The sequence below is a fragment of the Eubalaena glacialis genome, chromosome 8 (genome assembly GCF_028564815.1).
Source record: "Eubalaena glacialis isolate mEubGla1 chromosome 8, mEubGla1.1.hap2.+ XY, whole genome shotgun sequence".
Lineage (NCBI taxonomy): Eukaryota > Metazoa > Chordata > Mammalia > Artiodactyla > Balaenidae > Eubalaena > Eubalaena glacialis.
The window spans coordinates 116,476,486-116,496,300 of NC_083723.1; the positions used below are offsets into that span (position 1 = coordinate 116,476,486).

Genomic DNA, 19,815 nt, shown 5'->3' on the forward strand with positions numbered 1-19,815 from the left:
TTATTATACTTTGCATAACTAAGACTCAGAGAGCTTAAATTACTTGTGTCCATGGTTTTAGGTGACAGAGTGGTGATTTCCAATCCAAGGCTGTCAGATTGCAAACATCCATGAAATTTCCACTGTGTGATACCTTGACGAAACAGTGCCTTTTGCCTGAATTAGTGTGTTTATTGTTGTTTTCATTATTGTTGTATTTGCAGTTGTTTTTGCCTTGTGTATCCCTTTTAAACAGTCTCCCACCCCTGTCTTTAGTGATTGGGTAATTTTCTCTGTACCTCTTTTTTTTCATGGACAGCCTTTTCCATCTTCTCTCTTATAAATCCCCCCATCTTTCCTTGGGTTTCCCAACTTTGATCTTATCTCCCAGTTTCCAGCCATATGTTAAAACTTACACTCTCCTGGGAACAGGTTCTTACTTGTAATGGATCTCAGAGGAGGATCCAAGGGAGAGAACCTAGCTTGCTGTGATCTCTGTTGCTTCTCACAGAAGATCACTTGAAGTTTCATGGTCCAGGCAGCCCACATGGACATAGGAATCCGCCAGAGAAGTTCAGGGTCATGGGCTCCTTGACTTTATTTATTTAGTTTTTAGTATTTTCTGCCAGCTTAACGGCGTATAATTGACAAATAAAATTGTATATATGTAAAGTGTACAATGTGATAGTTTGATATACATATATATCATGAAATGATTATGAGAATCAGGTTAAGTAACGCATCCATCATTTCACGCAGTTGCCATTTGTGTACTGTGTGGTGAGAATGTTTAAGATCTACTCTCTTAGCAACTTTTAAGTATACGATACAGTATTATTAACGACAATCACCATGTTGTACATTAGGCTCAGAAACGTATTCATCTTATAAATGAAGGCTTGCAACCTTTGACCAGCATCTCCTCATTTCCCCCACTTCCTGGCACCCGGTAATCACCACTCTACTCTCTGTTTCTATGAGTGCAACTTTTTTTTTTTTTTCAGATTCCACATATAAGTGAGATCATACAGAATTTGTCTTTCTCTGTCTGGCTTATTTCACTTAGAATAATGCCTTCTAGGTTTATGCATGTTGTTGCAAATGGCAGGTTTTCCTTTTTCATAGCTGAATAATATTCCATTGTATGTATAGACACCACACGTTCTTTATCCATTCATCTGTGAACAGACACTTAGGTTACTTCAACGTCTTGGCTATTGTGAATAAATGCTGCAATGAACATGGGAGTACAGATATCTCTTCAAGATGCTGATTTCGCTTCCTTCAGGATATATACCCAGAAGTAGAATTGCTGGATCATACAGTAGTTCTATTTTTAATTTTTTGAGGGAACGCCATACTATTGGGTTGGCCAAAAAGTTTGTTCTGGTTTTTCCGTAACATCTTATGGAAAAACCCTAACGAAGTTTTTTGCTAACCCGGTATTTTCTGTAGTGGCTGTACCAATTTATATTCCCCCCAGCAGTGCACAAGGGTTCCCTTTTCTTCACATCCTTGCCAACACTTGTTATCTCTCATCTTTTTCATAAAAGCTGTCCTAACAGATTATCATTGTGATTTTGATTTGCATTTCCTTGATGATTAGTGATGCTGAGAACCTTTTCATGTACCTGTTGGCCTTTTGTATGCCTTCTTTGGAAATATGTCTGTTCAGGTCCTTTGTCCATTTTTAAATCAATATATTTGTGGGTTGTTTTTTTGTTTGTTTGTTTGTTTTTTTGCTATTGAGTTGTATAAGCTCCTTATATACTTCTGATATTAACTCATCAGGTATTTGATTTACAAATATTTTCTCCCATTCTTTAAGTTGCCTTTTCATTTTATTGATTGTTTCCTTAACTGTGGAGAAGCTTTTTAGTTTGATGTAATCCCACTTGTTTATTTTTGCTTTTGTTGCTTGTGTTTTTGGTGTCAAATCCAAAAAAATCATTGCCAAGACCAATGTCAAGGAGCTTTTTCCTGTGTTTTCTTCTAGGAGTTTTATGGTTTCAGGTTTTACATTTAAGTCTTTAATTCATTTTGAATTAATTTTTGTGAGCAGTGTAAGATAGGAGTCCAGTTTCATTCTTTTGCGTGTGGATATCCATGTTTTTCTTTTTTCTTAGATTCACCACCCCCCCACCCCCCGCCGCTTTCCCCCCTTGGTGTCCATACGTTTGTTCTCTACATATCCACGTTTTTCTAACACTGTTAACAGAAGACTGTCCTTTCCCCATTTGTGTTCTTGGCACCCTTGTCAAAGATTAATTGACTGCACATGTGTGGGTTTATTTCTGGGCTTTCTATTCTGTTCCACTGGTCTATGTGTCTGTTTTTATGGCAGTACCATGACTTTTAAATCAGTATGCTGGGGAGAGGGCCACTTCAGCAATCAAGAAGTTGGCTACCACTGTGTGAGCCCTGCAGTACATCGGCCGTTAGAGGCAATACTGCCACCTTGAGGGCATTTGGAAATCTGTGGGACAGTTTTGATTATTGCAAGGGGAGCACCAAGTGACATTTTGTAGGCAGTGACCAGGGATGCCCAATTGCAGGGGATTTTCCACCAAGAATTCTCCTGCCCTAAATGCCAATTGTGCCCCTGATGAGAAATACTTCATTAGGGGGTCACAGTGTTTGTTAGGTAGCACATAAGACATTCTCAATAGATAGAATGATTTTAACTATTTGTATTAATAAGACCCACTTGATGAGATTAGTGGGCCTGAGGCTACTGGATCTGAAGCTTAGATGTTTAATACAGTAAGCCTGGCATGGGGCCTAGGAATTGCATTTTGGTAGCACACAATGGATTGTGATAAGTAATCCTGGGACCAGACATGCAAGTGGGTACATCATGAGTTGAGGACTAGGGAAAGTGAGGACAGAAGCAATGAGGCAAGAGTGGAATACAGACAGGAGTGAGGCAGAGCCAGTACCTTGGAGAACAGCAGAACATTTTTAATTTCATGGGTAAGGGTCAGAGCACCTTTTAGTGGGGCTAATAAATCAAAGTTAGTCAAGTTTCTCACTTGTATCTCATTTGGGATTCAGTTATCACTTGGACGCGGCTGGTATTGACTCTGTTTATTCCAATTCTTCACTTCCCTCCTCTACCCCATGTTTCTGACCCTGCCTGAGCTGGAGTTCTCTGTTTCTGGTGAAAGGTTCTATTTTGTTGGGTCCATGTTTCTACGTCCATTTTCTTAAAAAAAGGCAACCTTGGCATGCCTCCCTTTCACGAGATGCTCAGTGGTCTGGCTCACTACCTCGGAAGTTCTCTGTGAGCTGGATCCCTGTACACTGATCCATTTCTGGTTTTTTCTTTGTGTTCTTTTTGGCCTTTTTTCTAGACATTTGGGATTCCACTTGCCTTTTGCCTATCATGTATAGATACTGGAGGTTCCCTAGACCAAGTCCTTTTTCTGTTGTTTCCTCCCCACCCACACTCTTGCCACCAGCATTATTTAGCTTTTTAACTCTTGAAATGCACTGATGAACACAGAGGAACCAATTTACTGAGACATACAAAGGACCATAAAGCTCCATAACAAGCATCATAGCTATATAGAAATTTAAGAGTATTTGCTATTGCTAAGTGGCGTGAATTTACAATTATGCTCTGAACATTTATCTTATGTCAGCTTCTAAGCTAAGCATGGTTGGGGAATACAAAGGTCAACAAGGGCCTTGATCTCAAAAGGGTTATAGTTCAGGAGTTATACCTTGGATCCATTTTCCAGGTTAAAATAAAGACACAGTTTTTTATTATTTGAAGAAGATAAGAGAAAGGGGAGTTGAAACTTCCTCTTTAAGTCCTCCCAATTTAGTTGACGCACAACTGCACTATTCAAGTGATTCTGAAACCATAGAAAACCCAGATACATATCAGTTAGCTAGTCTTATGTAATAAAATGCAGTCTTATCTCTCACCCTTTTTTCCTACTGGGAATGAGATAGGAGAGGATCAGCTGGATGTTTCTTTTCAACCTGTTGACAGTGCATCTGCTGTCTGCCCCTTCAAGCTGCAGTCTCCCTGGCTCGTGCTTTGTCTTTGAGGGGTGCTTAGGAAATTGCAGGACAGAAGTTGAGGGGTGGGTATCTAACGGTGGAAAAAGTGAGTTCAGGGTGTTGATGGCTACCATTCATGTTGACACAAAGAGGAAAACAGTCCATGGATGCTTTCCAAATGATAAGAAGGTGTCTCATTTGTGCTCATTTCTGTTCTTTGAGCTCATTGTATTTCAAATAAGCCAAGAACATTACTTAAGCTCATAACTTTGGATTAACTATCACCACACTGTATAGGCTTTGCATGAGTTAAGCTTTCAGGAAATGCCTGTTTTCTGTCTAATATATTTGTTTGGGACAAATAAATTGTATTTACTTTTTACAGCAATACCGAGCTTATGTGGCCTTCCCAGACTTTTTCCGTGATTCAACCATCACGTGGTGGAAAAGGGAGTTGAGAGAAATGTACACCAATCCACGGGATCCAGAGAAGAGCTTGAAGTTTGATGGCCTGTGGATTGTAAGTGTGTGTGTTTGTGTCTGTGTGCATGGGAATAGGTGTGTTTCTATCTCTGTGTGCCTAAGCATATGTATTACTGACTTTTAATCAAAAGGTGTAATAGTCATCCAAGAAAGACCTTGGACATATCAAACTGCAGTTCCTCCAATCTGGAGTGGACCTTTCTGATACTCCTCATACCTTGTACCTTGTCTGAAGTTCTTGCTGTAGAATTCCAAGCTGATTACCAGGAATTCCTTGGAACTGAGCCTGCCTCACACCCTGAGTGAGAATTTTTTTCAAATCCTCCAGCCAGTCATTCTGTAGGGCTTAATTGATCTTTTTCAAGCTGGATTTGATGAATCTCCCTGGGCTGGAATCTATGGAATTACTGGATGGTGAACAATTATTCTCTACTTCCTTGTCTCTGAGTTGACAGTATATAATTCTTTTTAAAAGTAAAGTATTCCTGTGTTTGACATTTCCAGGATATGAATGAACCGGCGAGCTTCGTGAGTGGGGCAGTCCCTCCAGGCTGCAAGGATGCCTATCTGAACCACCCTCCCTATATGCCATGTAAGGACCCTTGGCCTCCTCTACTGGCAGCGCCATGGCTGCAGGGAGTGAGCTGCAAGAGTCCATCAGCCAGACATTTATCCTGATGTTCAGGGACATCCTGACTGACACTCTGGTTTTGGGGGGACCAAAGACAAACACACTCCAAGAACTTTACCCAGTTGGGTGTGGGCAAGTTATTGGCCCCTTTGGGTAAGTTTCTCAAATTTTTTTCAAAAAACACTTAACTGTGGTGATGTCTCTAAAGGATCCCACAGCTAGGTGTCTTACTTCTTCAGGCTCATGTTAATCCCTCCGCAGGAATTTATTGTGTCACCAGTGGGTGGAAAGTAATGGCCTCGCCTTATCATGGAGTCAATGACTTTGGCGTTGTACTTGTGTTCATATCTTGGCTCTGGAAATTATACTCTCTATGAGTTGTGTGACCTTTAGCAGATTACTTGCTATTTTCTAATCTCAGTTTTTTAAACTGTAAAAGGAAGAGGACCCTTATCATAGTTCCATAGAACTATGATAAGAATTACATAAAATAACGTACATGTTAAAAGCCTAGGTTGGAGCCTGTCACGCAGTAAGTGTTTGACAACTGCGTTCTTCCCCATGCCCCTGCTTTCTCCTGGGGAGCCCTCTGGGGCCCTGGATGTTGAAAACACCTGCGAGTGCCATTGTAGCTCAGAGCCGGACATGTTTCCATGCCCCTGGAGAGGAGAGGCACCCATGCAGGGGTCAAGTTAGTCTTATGATCCAGAGTCCAATCCCATGAGGAGAGGTCAAGGATAAACAGGATCAGGCAGGGGTGGATTTCACATCACTAGATCTTTCTCCTCAGATTTGGAGTCCAGGGACAGGGGCCTGAGCAGCAAGACCCTGTGCATGGAGAGCCAGCAGCTCCTGCCTGACGGCTCCCCGGTGCGGCACTACGACGTGCACAGCCTGTACGGGTGGGCCCAGACCAGACCCACATACGAGTGAGTCATCAACTACCTTCTCCAGTCGGGACAGCCTGCAGGGACAGCCAGGGACTGATGAAGCTACACTGCTCGTCCTTTCATTCCCTCTTCCAAGAGTTAAGAAGACTTTAAGTATAGCTCTGTCGCAAGTCTCATTTATTAAATACTCATGAGCACGGAGCCAGACCCTGTGATCCTAGTTAGCAGGACAGATTTAAATAAGGCGTGGTCCTTATTTAAGTAAGAGACTAATAGTCCTAGTGGGGGAAATACACGTGGAGACATAAGTAAGTTTATCACGCAGCGTGGATGATGCTATAATAATTTTAGTTATTGTAAGGGAACACAGAGGACTGGATATCTCTTTCCTTTTTTTCAAAAGTGATTCATCTCTATTAGAATTTATTTTTTGTCATTCTTGTTGGGTAGCCAACTGGTGTTCTGCTTAATTATCACTGTCCCATTTTGTGTGCTCATTCAATGCTTAATAAGAAGTATCCTAAGGAAAGCCTTATAAAGGAATTCATCTTCTTCTTTCCCAAATATATAAAACTAAGTATTGAGTAAATAAATAGCAAAATTTAGTGATTACCTATTATTTTTAGGTGATCTGGTGAGTTTATTACATTGTGAAGTTTTTTTTTTGTATGAAACACTATAAAACACAATGTAAAGATACAACTTTTAATATTATCACCATCATATGGAGTCAGTTGGTGAGGAACCTCATGGCTCAGATTTCCATATTCCCTTCTGTGACACAGGAGATATTTTGTCACCATGCCCTAGGCTCAGGAGCTCTGGGAGGAGAAGGTTTGTGGCCTTTCCTCGCCTGCTGTGCCCTAAATCACCCCCTTGTTCCCCTCCGAGCAGAGCTGTGCAGGAGGTGACGGGGCAGCGAGGGATCGTCATCACTCGCTCCACTTTCCCCTCTTCTGGCCGCTGGGGAGGACACTGGCTGGGTGACAACACGGCCGCGTGGGACCAGCTGAAGAAATCTATCATTGGTGTGTGGGCTGCTGGGAGAGGAGAGGAGTTGGGGTCTTCGATCAAGGCTTCTCCAAGGAGGGAAGAGGAGGCAGGTCCTGAGTGCCTTGTCTGACACAGCTGTGGTTCTCGTTGCAGGCATGATGGAGTTTAGCCTCTTCGGCATATCCTTTGTAAGTGTCCTTTGGATTACTCCTAATCGCCAAGCAGATGGTGACATCTTTCAGAAATCATTAACGGGCCCATTTTATTCTACCCTGTTTCAGACAGGAGCAGATATTTGTGGATTCTTTCAAGATGCTAAATATGAAATGTGTGCTCGCTGGATGCAGCTGGGGGCCTTTTACCCCTTCTCGAGGAACCACAACAGCATTGGGGCCAGGGTAGGACATTGAGCTCAGAGCTCAAAAGTTCTGTGTCACCAGGAACACAGACTCTCTTTTTGAACTACAAGTAATGTAGTCTATATTCCCCAAGGACATCTTCAAAACCATTAAACCCTCATGTTTCTTTTTTTAAAATTTGATATACTTATATATTGTGAAATGATTATCACAGTAGGGTCAGTTAACACCTCCATCATGTCACATAATTACCATTTCTTTTTTGTTGTGAGAACATTTAATATCTACGCTCTTAGCAACTTTCAAGTATATAATACAGTATTGTTAACTGTGGACACCATGCTATACATTATATCACCAGAAATATTTAATTTATAACAAGAAGTTTTTACTCTTTGACCAACATCTCCCCATTTCTCTCACCTCCCAGCCCCTGATAACTACCATTCCAAGTCCTAAGAGGGAAGTTTATAGAAAAAGGAAAGATATCAAATAAGCAACCTAACTTTACACCTCAAGGAACTAGAAAAAGAAGAACAACCTAAGCCCAAAGTTAGCAGAAGAATGGAAATAACAAAGATCAGAGCAGAAATAAATAAAATAGAGAGCAGAAAATAGAAAAGATCAATGAAACTAAGAGCTGGTTCTTTGAAAAGATAAACAAAATTGACAAACCTTTAGCTAGATTTCTTAAGACAAAAAGAGAGGAAGCTCAAATATAAATAAAATTGTAAATGAAAAAGGAGACATTATAACTGATACCACAGAAATATAAAAGATCATAAGAGACTACTATGAACAATTATATACTGACAAATGGGACAACCTGGTTGAAATGGATAAATTTCTACAAACATGAATCTACCAAGACTGAATCATGAAGAGATAGAAAATCTGAACAGACCAGTAATGAGTAAGGAGATCAGTAATCAAAAATCTCCCAACAAAGAAAAGCCCAGGACCAGATGGTTTCCTTGGTGAAGTCTATAAAACATTTAAAGAAGAATTAATGCCAATACTTCTCACCTCCAAAAAATTAAAGGTTTGGGAACACTGCCAAACTAATTTTACAAGACCAGCATTACCCTGATACTTAAGCAGATAAGGACACTACAAGAAAAGAAAAAGAGGCCAATATACTGCAAGAAAAGAAAAAGAGGCCAATATCCCTGATGAATATAGTTCTAAAAAGTTTTAACAAAATATTAGTACAATGAATTTGACAGCACACTGAAAGAATGATGCATCATGATCAAGTGGGATTTAACCTTGGGATGCAAGGATGGTTCAATATATGCAAATCATGTGATATACCACATTAATAGAATAAAAGATAAAAATCATATGATCATCTTAATAGGTGCAGGAAAAAAAAGACTTGACAAATACAACATCTTTTCATGATTAAAAACTCTCAACAAATTGAGTATAGAAAGAATGTACCTCAACATAATAAAGGCCGTATATGACAAGCTCACAGCTAATATTATACTCAACAGTGAAAAGTTGAAAGCTTTTTCTCTAAGATCAGGACAAAGACAAGGGTTCCCACTCTCACTACTCCTAGTCAACATAGTACTGGAAGTCCTAGTCAGAGCCATCAGATGAGGAAAAAAAAAAGCATTCAAATCAGAAAGGAAGAAGTAAAATGGTCTCTGTTTACAGTTTATATGATCTTATATACAGAAAATCCTAAAGATGTCACCAAAAAACTATTAGAAACTAATCAATGAATTCAGTGGTTGCACAATATGAAATCAACATACAGAAATCGATTGCCTTTCTATACACTAACAGTGAAATATCTGAAAAAGGAATAAAGAAAACAATCCCATTCACAATAGCATCAGAACACAATAAAGTACTTAGCAATAAACTTAACCAAGAAGGTGAAAGATCTCTACACTGAAAACTGTAAGACATTGATGAAAGAGACAAGTGGAAAAATATTCTGTGTTCATGGATCAGAAGAATTAACATTGTTAAAATGTCCATACTAAAACCATCTATGAAGTCAATGTAATTCCAATCAAAATTCTAATGGGATTTTTCACAGAAATAGAAAAAAATATCCTAAAAGTTGTACGGAATTACAAAAGACCACGGACAGCTAAAGCAGTCCTGAGAAAGAACAAAGCTAGAGGCATCAGGCTTCCTGATTTCAAACTATATTACAAAGCTATAATAATCAAAACTACGTGGTCTAGTAATCAAAACAGTATGGTATTGGCATAAAAAATAGACTCATAGACCAATGGAACAGAATCGGAGCCCAGAAATAAACCTTTGCATGTACTGTCAACTAATATTTGACAAGAGAGCCAAAAATACTCTGTGGAGAAAACATAGTCTCTTTAATGCATGATGTTGGTAAAACTAGATAATCACAGGCACACTCACAAAAATAACTCAAATCTTACCACACTCACAAAAAATTAACTCAAAATAGATTAAGACCTGAAACCATAAAACTCCTAGAAGAAAACATAGGGAAAAATCTACTTGACATTGTTCTTGGCAATTTTTTTTTTTTTTGATATGACACCAAAAGCACAAAGAACAGAAGCAAAATTAAAGAAGTGGGACTACATCACACTAAGAAGCTTCTGCATGGAATCAACAAAATGAAAAGACAACCCACAGAATGGGAGAAAATACTTGCAAACTATGTATCTGATAAAGGGTTAATATCCAAAATACATAAGGCACTCATACAACTCAATAGCAAAAAAAAAAAAAAAATCTGGTTTAAAAATCGGCAGAGGAACTGAATAGACATTTTTCCAAAGAAGATATACAAATAGCCAACAAGTACATGAAAAAATCCTCATGTTTCAATGTATCAGTATTCTTTCAGTTTGGGCATTGTACCAAATATATACCCCACCCCCCATTTCTTACGGGGAATTTTTTCAACTGTCCTCGGAAAGCTTCAGTGACCTCTTTTGGTCTATTAAAAATATTCTTTGAGTCTCATCTATAGTCATCGTTGGTTTAGCTCTGTTTGATCTTCATTTGGAATAAATGTTCAGTGATCTCCTTACGTCCCCCAGGTCCCCTAAGTTGAGCCCTGAACACTTTCTTTTCTCCTTAGAGGCAAGACCCTGTGTCCTGGAATTCTACCTTTGTGACTATCTCCAGAAGTGTCCTGCAGACCAGATATGCCCTGTTGCCATATCTGTACACCCTGATGCACAGGGCCAACACGGAGGGCAGCACTGTCGTGCGGCCTCTTCTCCATGAGTGAGTGTCTAGCGAGGATACCAATGACTAAGTGATAACTTTATTCTATATGGTGGCAGTTGAAGAAAACAATTCTTCCAAATTAAAGGCATGACTGCTTTTGCCAAAAGCTCTCTAGGCACAGACCGTACGTTATGACTCCTTTTAGCATGGTGTCAGTCACACCTTAGCTCTTTGGTAAAAGACTACTGATTTTTTTTGAAAAATTTCAAAATGATATACAATACAACATGAATAATTTCTTTCTAATTTGGGCCTGTAAAGACCTACCTATCCTTTATAGTAGCTCAGGTCACGAAAGAAGGCATTCCAGGGGGATATCTGAGGAATGGAGGCCATTCTTGCATTAAAATGTGCCGTGGTTAAGAAACGTGTGGAGATATTGTTAGGTGAGAACGTGTCTAAATCCAGCCATTTATGGGTTTGAAGAACATGACATGTAGAAAGTGAGCATGTATCTAATTAAGGTTGACCTAGGGAAAGAATAAAGGATGGCATAGGATGCGGCTGGATTTCCAACTTGGGTCTGAACTTGAGGAGTTTCTTCAAGGCCTCGATCTGGAGTCCTGTAGGGGTCCTAATTGTGGTACCTTGGTTTCCCTCTCCAGGTTTGTGTCAGACCAGGTGACCTGGGATGTAGACAGTCAGTTCCTTCTGGGCCCAGCCTTCCTGGTCAGCCCTGTCCTAGAGCCTGTGAGTATGGAGGCCTCTGATGAATAGAGGATCCCAGCTATGAGGCCGGTGACTAGTCGAGGAGAAGAGGCCTCATCTGATGGGGTCCTGAGATGTGGTTTCTTATTCTACCTCTGTCTCTTCCTCTCCCTCTGAGCTGAAGTTCCTCACTTAGGTGTTCTGGTCCTCAGCTCCCTCGTCTTTAAAATCAGTATAATGAATTCTGATTCATTGGATAATCAAGAAGGAAAAAATCCTTTGATATATTTGAAGATATAATCATTTCTTCTTTAACTGAAATAAGGAGTATGAGTCAGGTGGGGACAGTACTATAAGGAAATCCTTGCTATCCTCTATCACCATTAAAACAAAACTTTTCAGAAGGATTGTTTGTAGCAATGTGTATAATTTTGTTGCTGGCTAGCTCTTCCCTTCCTCCAAAAGAGGTCCTCAGGCAGCCATTTCTTTACTTCATTTATCAATGATTAGGCTTCTGATTAAAATAACAGTTAACCGGATCTTCTCCAAAACTTACTGCACTAATCATAATTTCTGAAGTATTGGTGCCGTAAACCTACAAATTTTTTTTCTGCTCTAGACCCAACCTCAGTTTGTCTCTTTAGAGAGGGTATGGGATAAGTCTATAAGTAAATGATGATTTTTTTTTTCCCCCTTAAGTCCTGGATCCCAAAGGGTTTTACAGAAGCCACCATTTTTGGTTAGGCAAATCTCCCCAGTTTGAGAAGGGATCAGAGAAGGGAGCCTTTCCCAACACTGGTGACCTCTAGAGAGAAGAGGCCTGTGGGTCCAAGGCCATTGCATTGTTTTGACCCCTGTACTATGCAAATGGGTTACTCTGCCCTAGAGAGCTGAGCTTACTGCTCATGCCTTGTTTTTTTTTGTTTAATTTTAGAACGCCAGAAATGTCACTGCATATTTCCCTAGAGCCCGCTGGTATGATTACTACACGGTAAGCTTTTCTGATTGTTTCTATACAACCTGGGGAAATGATAGCATGCACAGGCTTTAGGATCTGACAGACCTCAGGTCAAATTCTGGCTCCCTAACCCACTTGTTGTGTGTTCTTGGACATGTCACTTTTAACCTTGTAGCCTCATTTTTTCTCACCTCCACATGGGGAAAGACCGCTTCCCTCACAGAATTGTTCTGAAATGCGTAAAAGCATCTCCTGTAGTGCCTGGCTTTTTGTGGGTGTTCTTTATGTGTTAGTTTTTATCTTTCCTTATACCGCCACTATTCACAGTGGTGTGTGATGGCAGACACTGGCAAATGCTTGAAGTTGTGCTGGAAACTATGATTTTTGTTTATATTCTCCCTGCTAGACTGGAAGTTCGTAAGTATTAGGAGCCTTTTCCCCTCTGTCTTTTTACATAATACCTTCTTTTATAGCATAGATGCCCAAAGTGGAGTTGTTAAATGTACTTTCCTAAGGTAAGCAAGGTCCTAGGCAGTATGTAAAATGTACACAGAGGTATAAGGCCCGACTTTTGTGAGCTGGTGTAATGCAAATGCATTTAGAAATGGGGAAGGAACACAGCCTTCTCTGTCATATGACTTTTCTGGGCTAGTCTGAACCCCAGAGACTCAGTTGGGAAAACAGTCTTTCACAGAAGCTTCAAGCAGTGTTCTTTTTTTTTTTTTTTAATTTTTATTGGAGTACAGTTGATTTATAATGTTGTGTTAGTTTCAGGTGTACGGCAAAGTCAGTCAGCTATACATATACATATATCCACTCTTTTTTAGATTCTTTTCCCATATAGGCCATTACAGAGTATTGAGTAGAGTTCCCTGTGCTATACAGTAGGTCCTTATTAGTTATCTATTGTATATATAGTAGTGTATTTATGTCAATTCCAATCTTCCAATTTATCGCTCCCCTCCCTTACCCCCTGATAACCAAAAGTTTATTTTCTACATCTGTAACTCTATTTCTGTGTTGTAGATAAGTTCATTTGTAGCCTTTTTTTTAGACTCCACATATAAGCGATATCATATATTTGTCTTTCTCTGTCTGACTTACTTCACTCAGTATGACAATCTCTAGGTCCATCCATGTTGCTGCAAATGGCATTATTTTGTTCTTTTTTATGATTGAGTAATGTTCCATTGTATATATGTACCACATCTTCTTTATCCATTCCTCTGTTGATGGACATTTAGGTTGCTTCTATGTCCTGGCTATTGTGAATAGTGCTGCAGTGAACATTGGGGTTCATGTATCCTTCCGAATTATGGTTTTCTCTGGTATATGCCTAGGAGTGGGATTCCTGGTCATATGGTAGTTCTATTTTTAGTTTTTTAAGAAACCCCCATAATGTTTTCCATAGTGGCTGTACCAATTACTAGAGAAATGCAAATCAAAACTACAATGAGGTATCACCTCACACTGGTCAGAATGGCCATCATCAAAAAATCTACAAACAACAAATGCTGGAGAGGATGTGGAGAAAAGGGAACCCTCCTACACTGTTGGTGGGAATGTAAATTGGTACAAGCAGTGTTCTTTTGCAGGGACACAGACAAATCAGAGTTTGATTTTTTTTTTATAAATTTATTAATTTAATTCATTTTTGACTGCGTTGGGTCTTCATTGCTGTGCACAGGCTTTCTCTAGTTGCGGCGAGCGGGGGCTACTCTTCGTTGCAGTGTGCGGGCTTCGTATTGCGGTGGCTTCTCTTGTTGTGGAGCACGGGCTCTAGGCACACGGGCTTCAGTAGTTGTGGCACGCAGGCTCAGTAGTTGTGGCTCGTGGGCTCTAGAGCGCAGGCTCAGTAGCTGTGGCTCACAGGCTTAGTTGCTCCGTGGCATGTGGGATCTTCCCGGGCCAGGGATTGAACGTGTGTCCCCTGCATTGGCAGGCAGATTCTTAACCACTGCACCACCAGGGAAGTCCAGAGTTTGATTCTTGAGGAAGAGTCAAAGGTAGTGTCTCCTCTCTCTCTAACTAGTCCTCCTCTCCTGACTTTTCTGAGCAGAGCAAAGCAGCAAACTAGAAATACAGCAAAAGGATAACAGCAGGAGGACAAGAGGCAGAGTGTGCTCTGGGCCCTTTCAGCCAAGCCATTTGTCTTGGGATTGGGTGAAAACCCTGCAAGGACAATGGAAATTTTGTTCCTTTTCTTCTCCGTCTTATGGAGCCCTGAGTCCTCCCTGACACGCCCTTTTTTCCTGAGCTGGATCTGTCCTCTGGTTGGCAGTAGGTTAAGACTGCTCTGTGCTTCCCAAAGAGGGCTTTCTGGGAGGGAGCAGCCAACTTCCTTTAAGTGAGTGTAGCCTTTGTCCTGAGTTTGCATGTTGACTGGCTTATTCACTAACAGGCAGTCATTCTGAGTACACTGAGGCTCCTGGGTGCGGGGCCAGGGCCAGGGTGAAGCAAGTAAGGTGCCTAGGGCACACGGTTTAAGGAGGCACTCCTTTTTAAGGCGGCCCCTGTGTTTGCAGGACCCTGAGAGTAAGTGCCTTCTTAAATGGTGCATCCTAGGCACCTTACACATCTCACTCTAGTCCCAACCTTGCCCAGGTGCAAACCACCTTACTGAGCTCTGGGTGTGGTATATACTGGAAAGGTTTCCCTATGGAGTTCACCATCTAATCTGGAGCTAATATTTGCATGTTATAAACACTAATACATATGTACATAATTATATATACCATATAAAAGAAAGTGAAGTGTGAGGGCTATCAACGAAGAGAAAAGTTTCCTGGAATTGCTGGTTTTATACATGGCTTTTAAATAGAAAATAGCTTTTTTTTTTTTTAACATCTTTATTGGAGTATAATTGCTTTACAATGGTGTGTTAGTTTCTGCTTTATAACAAAGTGAATCAATTATACATATACATATATCCCCATATCACTTCCCTCTTGTGTCTCCCTCCGTCCCACCCTCCCTATCCCACCCCTCTAGGTGGTCACAAAGCACTGAGCTGATCTCCCTGTGCTATGTGGCTGCTTCCCACTAGCTATCTATTTTACATTTGGTAGTGTATATATGTCCATGCCACTCTTTCACTTTGTCCCAGCTTACCCTTCCTCCTCCCCGTATCCTCAAGTCCATTCTCTTGTAGGTCTGCATCTTTATTCCCATCTTGCCCCTAGGTTCTTCATGACCATTTTTATTTGTTTGTTTTTAAGATTCCATATATATGTGTTAGCATACGGTATTTGTTTTTCTCTTTTTGACTTGCTTCACTCTGTATGACAGACTCTAGGTCCATCCACCTCACTACAAATAACTCAATTTCATTTCTTTTTATGGCTGAGTAATATTCCATTGTATATATGTGCCACATCTTCTTTATCCATTCATCTGTTGATGGACACTTAGGTGGCATCCATGTACTGGCTATTGTAAATAGAGCTGCAATGAACATTGTGGTACATGACTCTTTTTGAATTATGGTTTTCGCAGGGTATATGCCCAGTAGTGGGATTGCTGGGTCATATGGTAGTTCTATTTTTAGTTTTTTAAGGAACCTCCATACTGTTCTCCATAGTGGCTGTATCAATTTAAGTTCCCACCAACAGTGCAAGAGTGTTCCCTTTAAATAGAAAATAGCTTTGATTGAGTCTTTCAACTTTTTTTGTTTCTTTTTGAGACAAAACCAAACATAGGAAGCCGAATGTTGATGGAACAAGCCATTTAGAAAAAAATAAAATTTTGATGTTTAATTAGAATCAAGTAGTTTTGAGTAGTTTCATCAGAGGCTATCTGGCCCACAAAGTGTAAAATATATCCTATCTGACCCTTTAAAGGTGAAATTTGTTAATCCCTATTCTAGAGGATACACAAAGTGTATGAGACCTATTTCACCATCTGGTCATGTGAAAAGGAACAAGTTAAGGAACCTACTGTATAGCACAGGGAGCTCTGCTTAATACTCTGTAATAACCTAAATGGGAAAAGAATTTGGAAAAGGAATAGATACATGTATATGTATAACTGAATCACTTTGCTGTATACCTGAAACTAACAGAACATTGTTAATTAACTATACTCCAATATAAAATAAAAATTAAAAAATCATTCGATATAAGGAACACTGTGGAATATTAAAATATAGTGTAGAAATTTAGAGGAAGAAGAAATGCAAGTATACTGGTTAAAGGATGGAAGATATCAGAGGAATATGGACTGGAAAGGTACCCTGAAAGACATATGGGGTGCCAAGAAATTAGGAAAGTAAAAATCCCTCCACTGGTAAAAATTCAAACATTGGAAAAGGGAAAACATTGGAAAATGGAAAGTAAAATTCACCATTCTCCCTGTCTCCCAATCCTTGGTCCCCCTTCTAAAGCTAACCCCCATTAACAATCTGTTATATATCTTTGCTGATAAAAATTTGTGCATAGATTAGCATATGTGTATTCTTTTTTTAGTTACACAAATAGTATCTTACTGTACATACTATTGGACCTTGATTAATTCACCTAATAACATATCTTGAAGATCTTTGTATGTCAGCACTTGAAGCTCTTCCCCATTCTTTTTAGGAGCTGTGTTATGTTCCATTGTATGGAATCATTTAGCAAAGCACCTCTGTGGATGGACAGTTAGGATTTTAGTTTGTTTTCTTGTTTTCTTTTTATAAGTAATGGTGCAATTCTGTAGGAAATATCGCTGTACCTATATCTTGGTGTAAGTTTTGGTCAGTGAATATGCTGGGGTAAAGTATTTGACATTTTGACAGATGCTGGCAGATTGCTTTCCAAAAGGTTTAATCAGCACCCAGTCCCACTGACAGTTTACAGAAGTGTCAGTAAAATATACTCAGTACTTTAAAAGATGAAGAGGAAGGATGTATTTCAGATGTTAGCAAAAGCATGGAAAAATTTGCACCTGGTAAATAGAATGGAAACTTAGGCTCACCGCTTGGAGCAGATGATTCAATCAGATCCTGTTTCTGAACTGGGTTTCTTTGTTGTCACACAGGTTATTATATGCTTAAGTGAGGTAGGAATTTATGTATAGTTCATATAATTCCTGTTTCTACAGTACCTAAATTTTCACCTCTTCCATTCAACAGAACATTGTTAACCTAAATTTCCATCTTGTCTGTTCAAGAGAGCAAGTCTTTCATGTGCTCCATTCCCACCCATCACCCAGTGGTTTTCTGAATTTCTAGCCAGAGAAGATGCTTAACACAAGAATCCTTAATAAAAGTTGGCAAAATTTCAGAAACAACTTACATTCCCATCAGCACTTGATAAGCGTGTTCATTTCCCTAAGTCATTGTCAGCTTTGAATATTCATTTTTTAAAATATTTATATTAATCTTTATATCACTCTTAAAGACAATATGGTTTCTAATGCTCATCATTGATTTGATTTGTGATCATATTTGATGGCCCATTTATACTTCTGTGACCTTTCTATTCTTTTGCCAGTTTCCTATTAAGATAAATTAATTGTACTGATTTTTAAAGGATAGTTACACACTTAAGTTGATAACACTTTGCCATGTTTACTGGAAGTATTTTTCCACTTTGTCATTTGCTTTTAAATTTTTTATAATTTTAGATAGATATTTTAACTTTTATGTAGTCAAATTAATGTTTTTTCAGTCACTGGAATGCATTTGGTGAATAGCGAAATGTCAGGATACAGCCTTTATTTGGTCAAATTTCCCAATATTTTTGCTTTGCTAAACTTCTGTTATTATGTACTGTTTTTACATATGGTAGAATTTGTCTGAAAGGTCTCTTTTTTCCTTTCTATTTTTGATTTGTTAATCTATGAATTATGTATTCTGTCAGTTCTGAACATTTTAGCGATTACTTATTTATAATACAGTTTAGTGTATCATAGAACAATGTGTCATCATCTTTTTTCAGAAATATGATTTTTTTAAAATTATTTATTTATTTATTTATTTATTTATTTATTTATTGACTGTGTTGGGTCTTCGTTTCTGTGCGAGGGCTCTCTCCAGTTGCGGCGAGCGGGGGCCACTCTTCATCGCGGTGCGCGGGGCTCTCGCCACCGCGGCCTCTCTTGTTGCGGAGCAGAAGCTCCAGACGCGCAGGCTCAGTAGTTGTGGCGCACGGGCTTAGTTGCTCCGCGGCATGTGGGATCCTCCAAGACCAGGACTCGAACCCATGTCCCCTGCATTGGCAGGCAGACTCTCAACCACTGCGCCACCAGGGGAGCCCCATGATTTTTATTTTTATATATTCTCCCAGATTACATTAAAACAATATTGTCAATCCAGAAAATAAAAACAAGCTTGTACTAGAATTTTCATTGTCTTTAATATATATTGTATATCATATTTTATCACTATGTATTATACATATATTATGTCAATGTACATCTGGGAAGAAATGATAGTGTTATAGATTTATTCCTAAAGTATATATATTTTCACCAAAAAAGTCCAAGAATGTTTCATAGCAGCACTATTTGTAAAATAGCAAAAAAAACTGGAAATAAGACAAATGTCCATAAATGGTGAACTCGATAAATAGATCATGTTCTATTTTTAAAACTGAATACTATAGGGCAATGAAAATAGTAAACTGTTGCTACACAAACAAAGATAATGAACATCACAAACGTAATCTTGAGCACAAATAGCCAGATTCAAGACAGTAAAGAATGCAGGATTCCATTTATGAAATACAAGTTCGAAAACAGGCAAAAGTGATAGAAATCAGAATAGTTGCCGCCTCTGGTGTGGTGATTATTATGAGAGGGGATGAGAGAGCCTTCTGGGATGCTGGTAGTAGTCACTTCTTGATTTAGGTGGTGGTTTCATGGGTGTGTTCACTTGGTAAAACTTTACTGAGCTGTGCATTTTTTATTTGTATAATTTTCTGCACATATGTTATTAAGAAGTTAGCTAGAAAATTTTTATCTCCTCAGGAAGATAAGAAGATATACTTAAAATAAGAAGACATGCTTTAAACAAAGCATACTCACAAAGCAATCCTTGGAAATTAAACACATGATGCAGGAATTAAAAATTTTTGTTTAAAAAGAAATTGTAAGGTACAATCTAGGAAATTACCCAGAAAGCAGAACAGAAAGGCAAAGAGATAGAAAGCAGGAGAGGGAAAAATAAGAAAGTCCTACTTGTCTTGAGAGCTACCACTTTTGCCCAGTTTCTCTGCTGCTTGTCCAGTGGAGCTGGAAATGAGCAAATGCCTGAGTGAAGGGTGGGTGAGGAAGGTAAGACTCCTATCTCCCTGTCTCTGTGGTTCCCACTTCCCGGGGATCATGACTTCTCCTACCATTGCCACCGTAGTAGCTGTGGACTCCCATCCCACGCTGTCCCTCCTGTGCTCATCCGACTGCAGAAGCAACAAGCCATCCTTACTGCTTGGCCTTTAGACTGCGCTTGTTTGATGAAGGGGCAGGTGCCTTGAGGCAGGACAGGCTGATGTGCTTCTGGCAAGGCTGGATCTTCATCTGCTCAGGCTCTCAAGCTGCAAAATCAGTTGATAGCTCTTTGACGAGCTTCCGTCTGTCTCCGTCATGCCTGTGCGACTGAACACTCCATGAAGTTGTTTTCTATCCATCCCTCTCTCCTTT

General features: G+C 39.5%; 1 protein-coding gene across 2 annotated transcripts in view; it reads left to right on the plus strand.

Moving 5' to 3' along the window:
- The window catches only part of MGAM (maltase-glucoamylase), a 79,308-nt gene that overhangs the window by 51,832 nt on the left and 7,661 nt on the right, over window positions 1-19,815 (plus strand). For both annotated transcript variants that reach the window (XM_061198119.1, XM_061198120.1), the window contains exons 34-42: window positions 4,376-4,510; window positions 4,978-5,065; window positions 5,895-6,033; window positions 6,889-7,022; window positions 7,141-7,175; window positions 7,269-7,385; window positions 10,441-10,589; window positions 11,198-11,282; window positions 12,175-12,231. In XM_061198119.1, coding sequence (XP_061054102.1) covers window positions 4,376-4,510; window positions 4,978-5,065; window positions 5,895-6,033; window positions 6,889-7,022; window positions 7,141-7,175; window positions 7,269-7,385; window positions 10,441-10,589; window positions 11,198-11,282; window positions 12,175-12,231 — 939 coding nt within the window. The remainder of the gene's footprint in view (window positions 1-4,375; window positions 4,511-4,977; window positions 5,066-5,894; window positions 6,034-6,888; window positions 7,023-7,140; window positions 7,176-7,268; window positions 7,386-10,440; window positions 10,590-11,197; window positions 11,283-12,174; window positions 12,232-19,815) is intronic.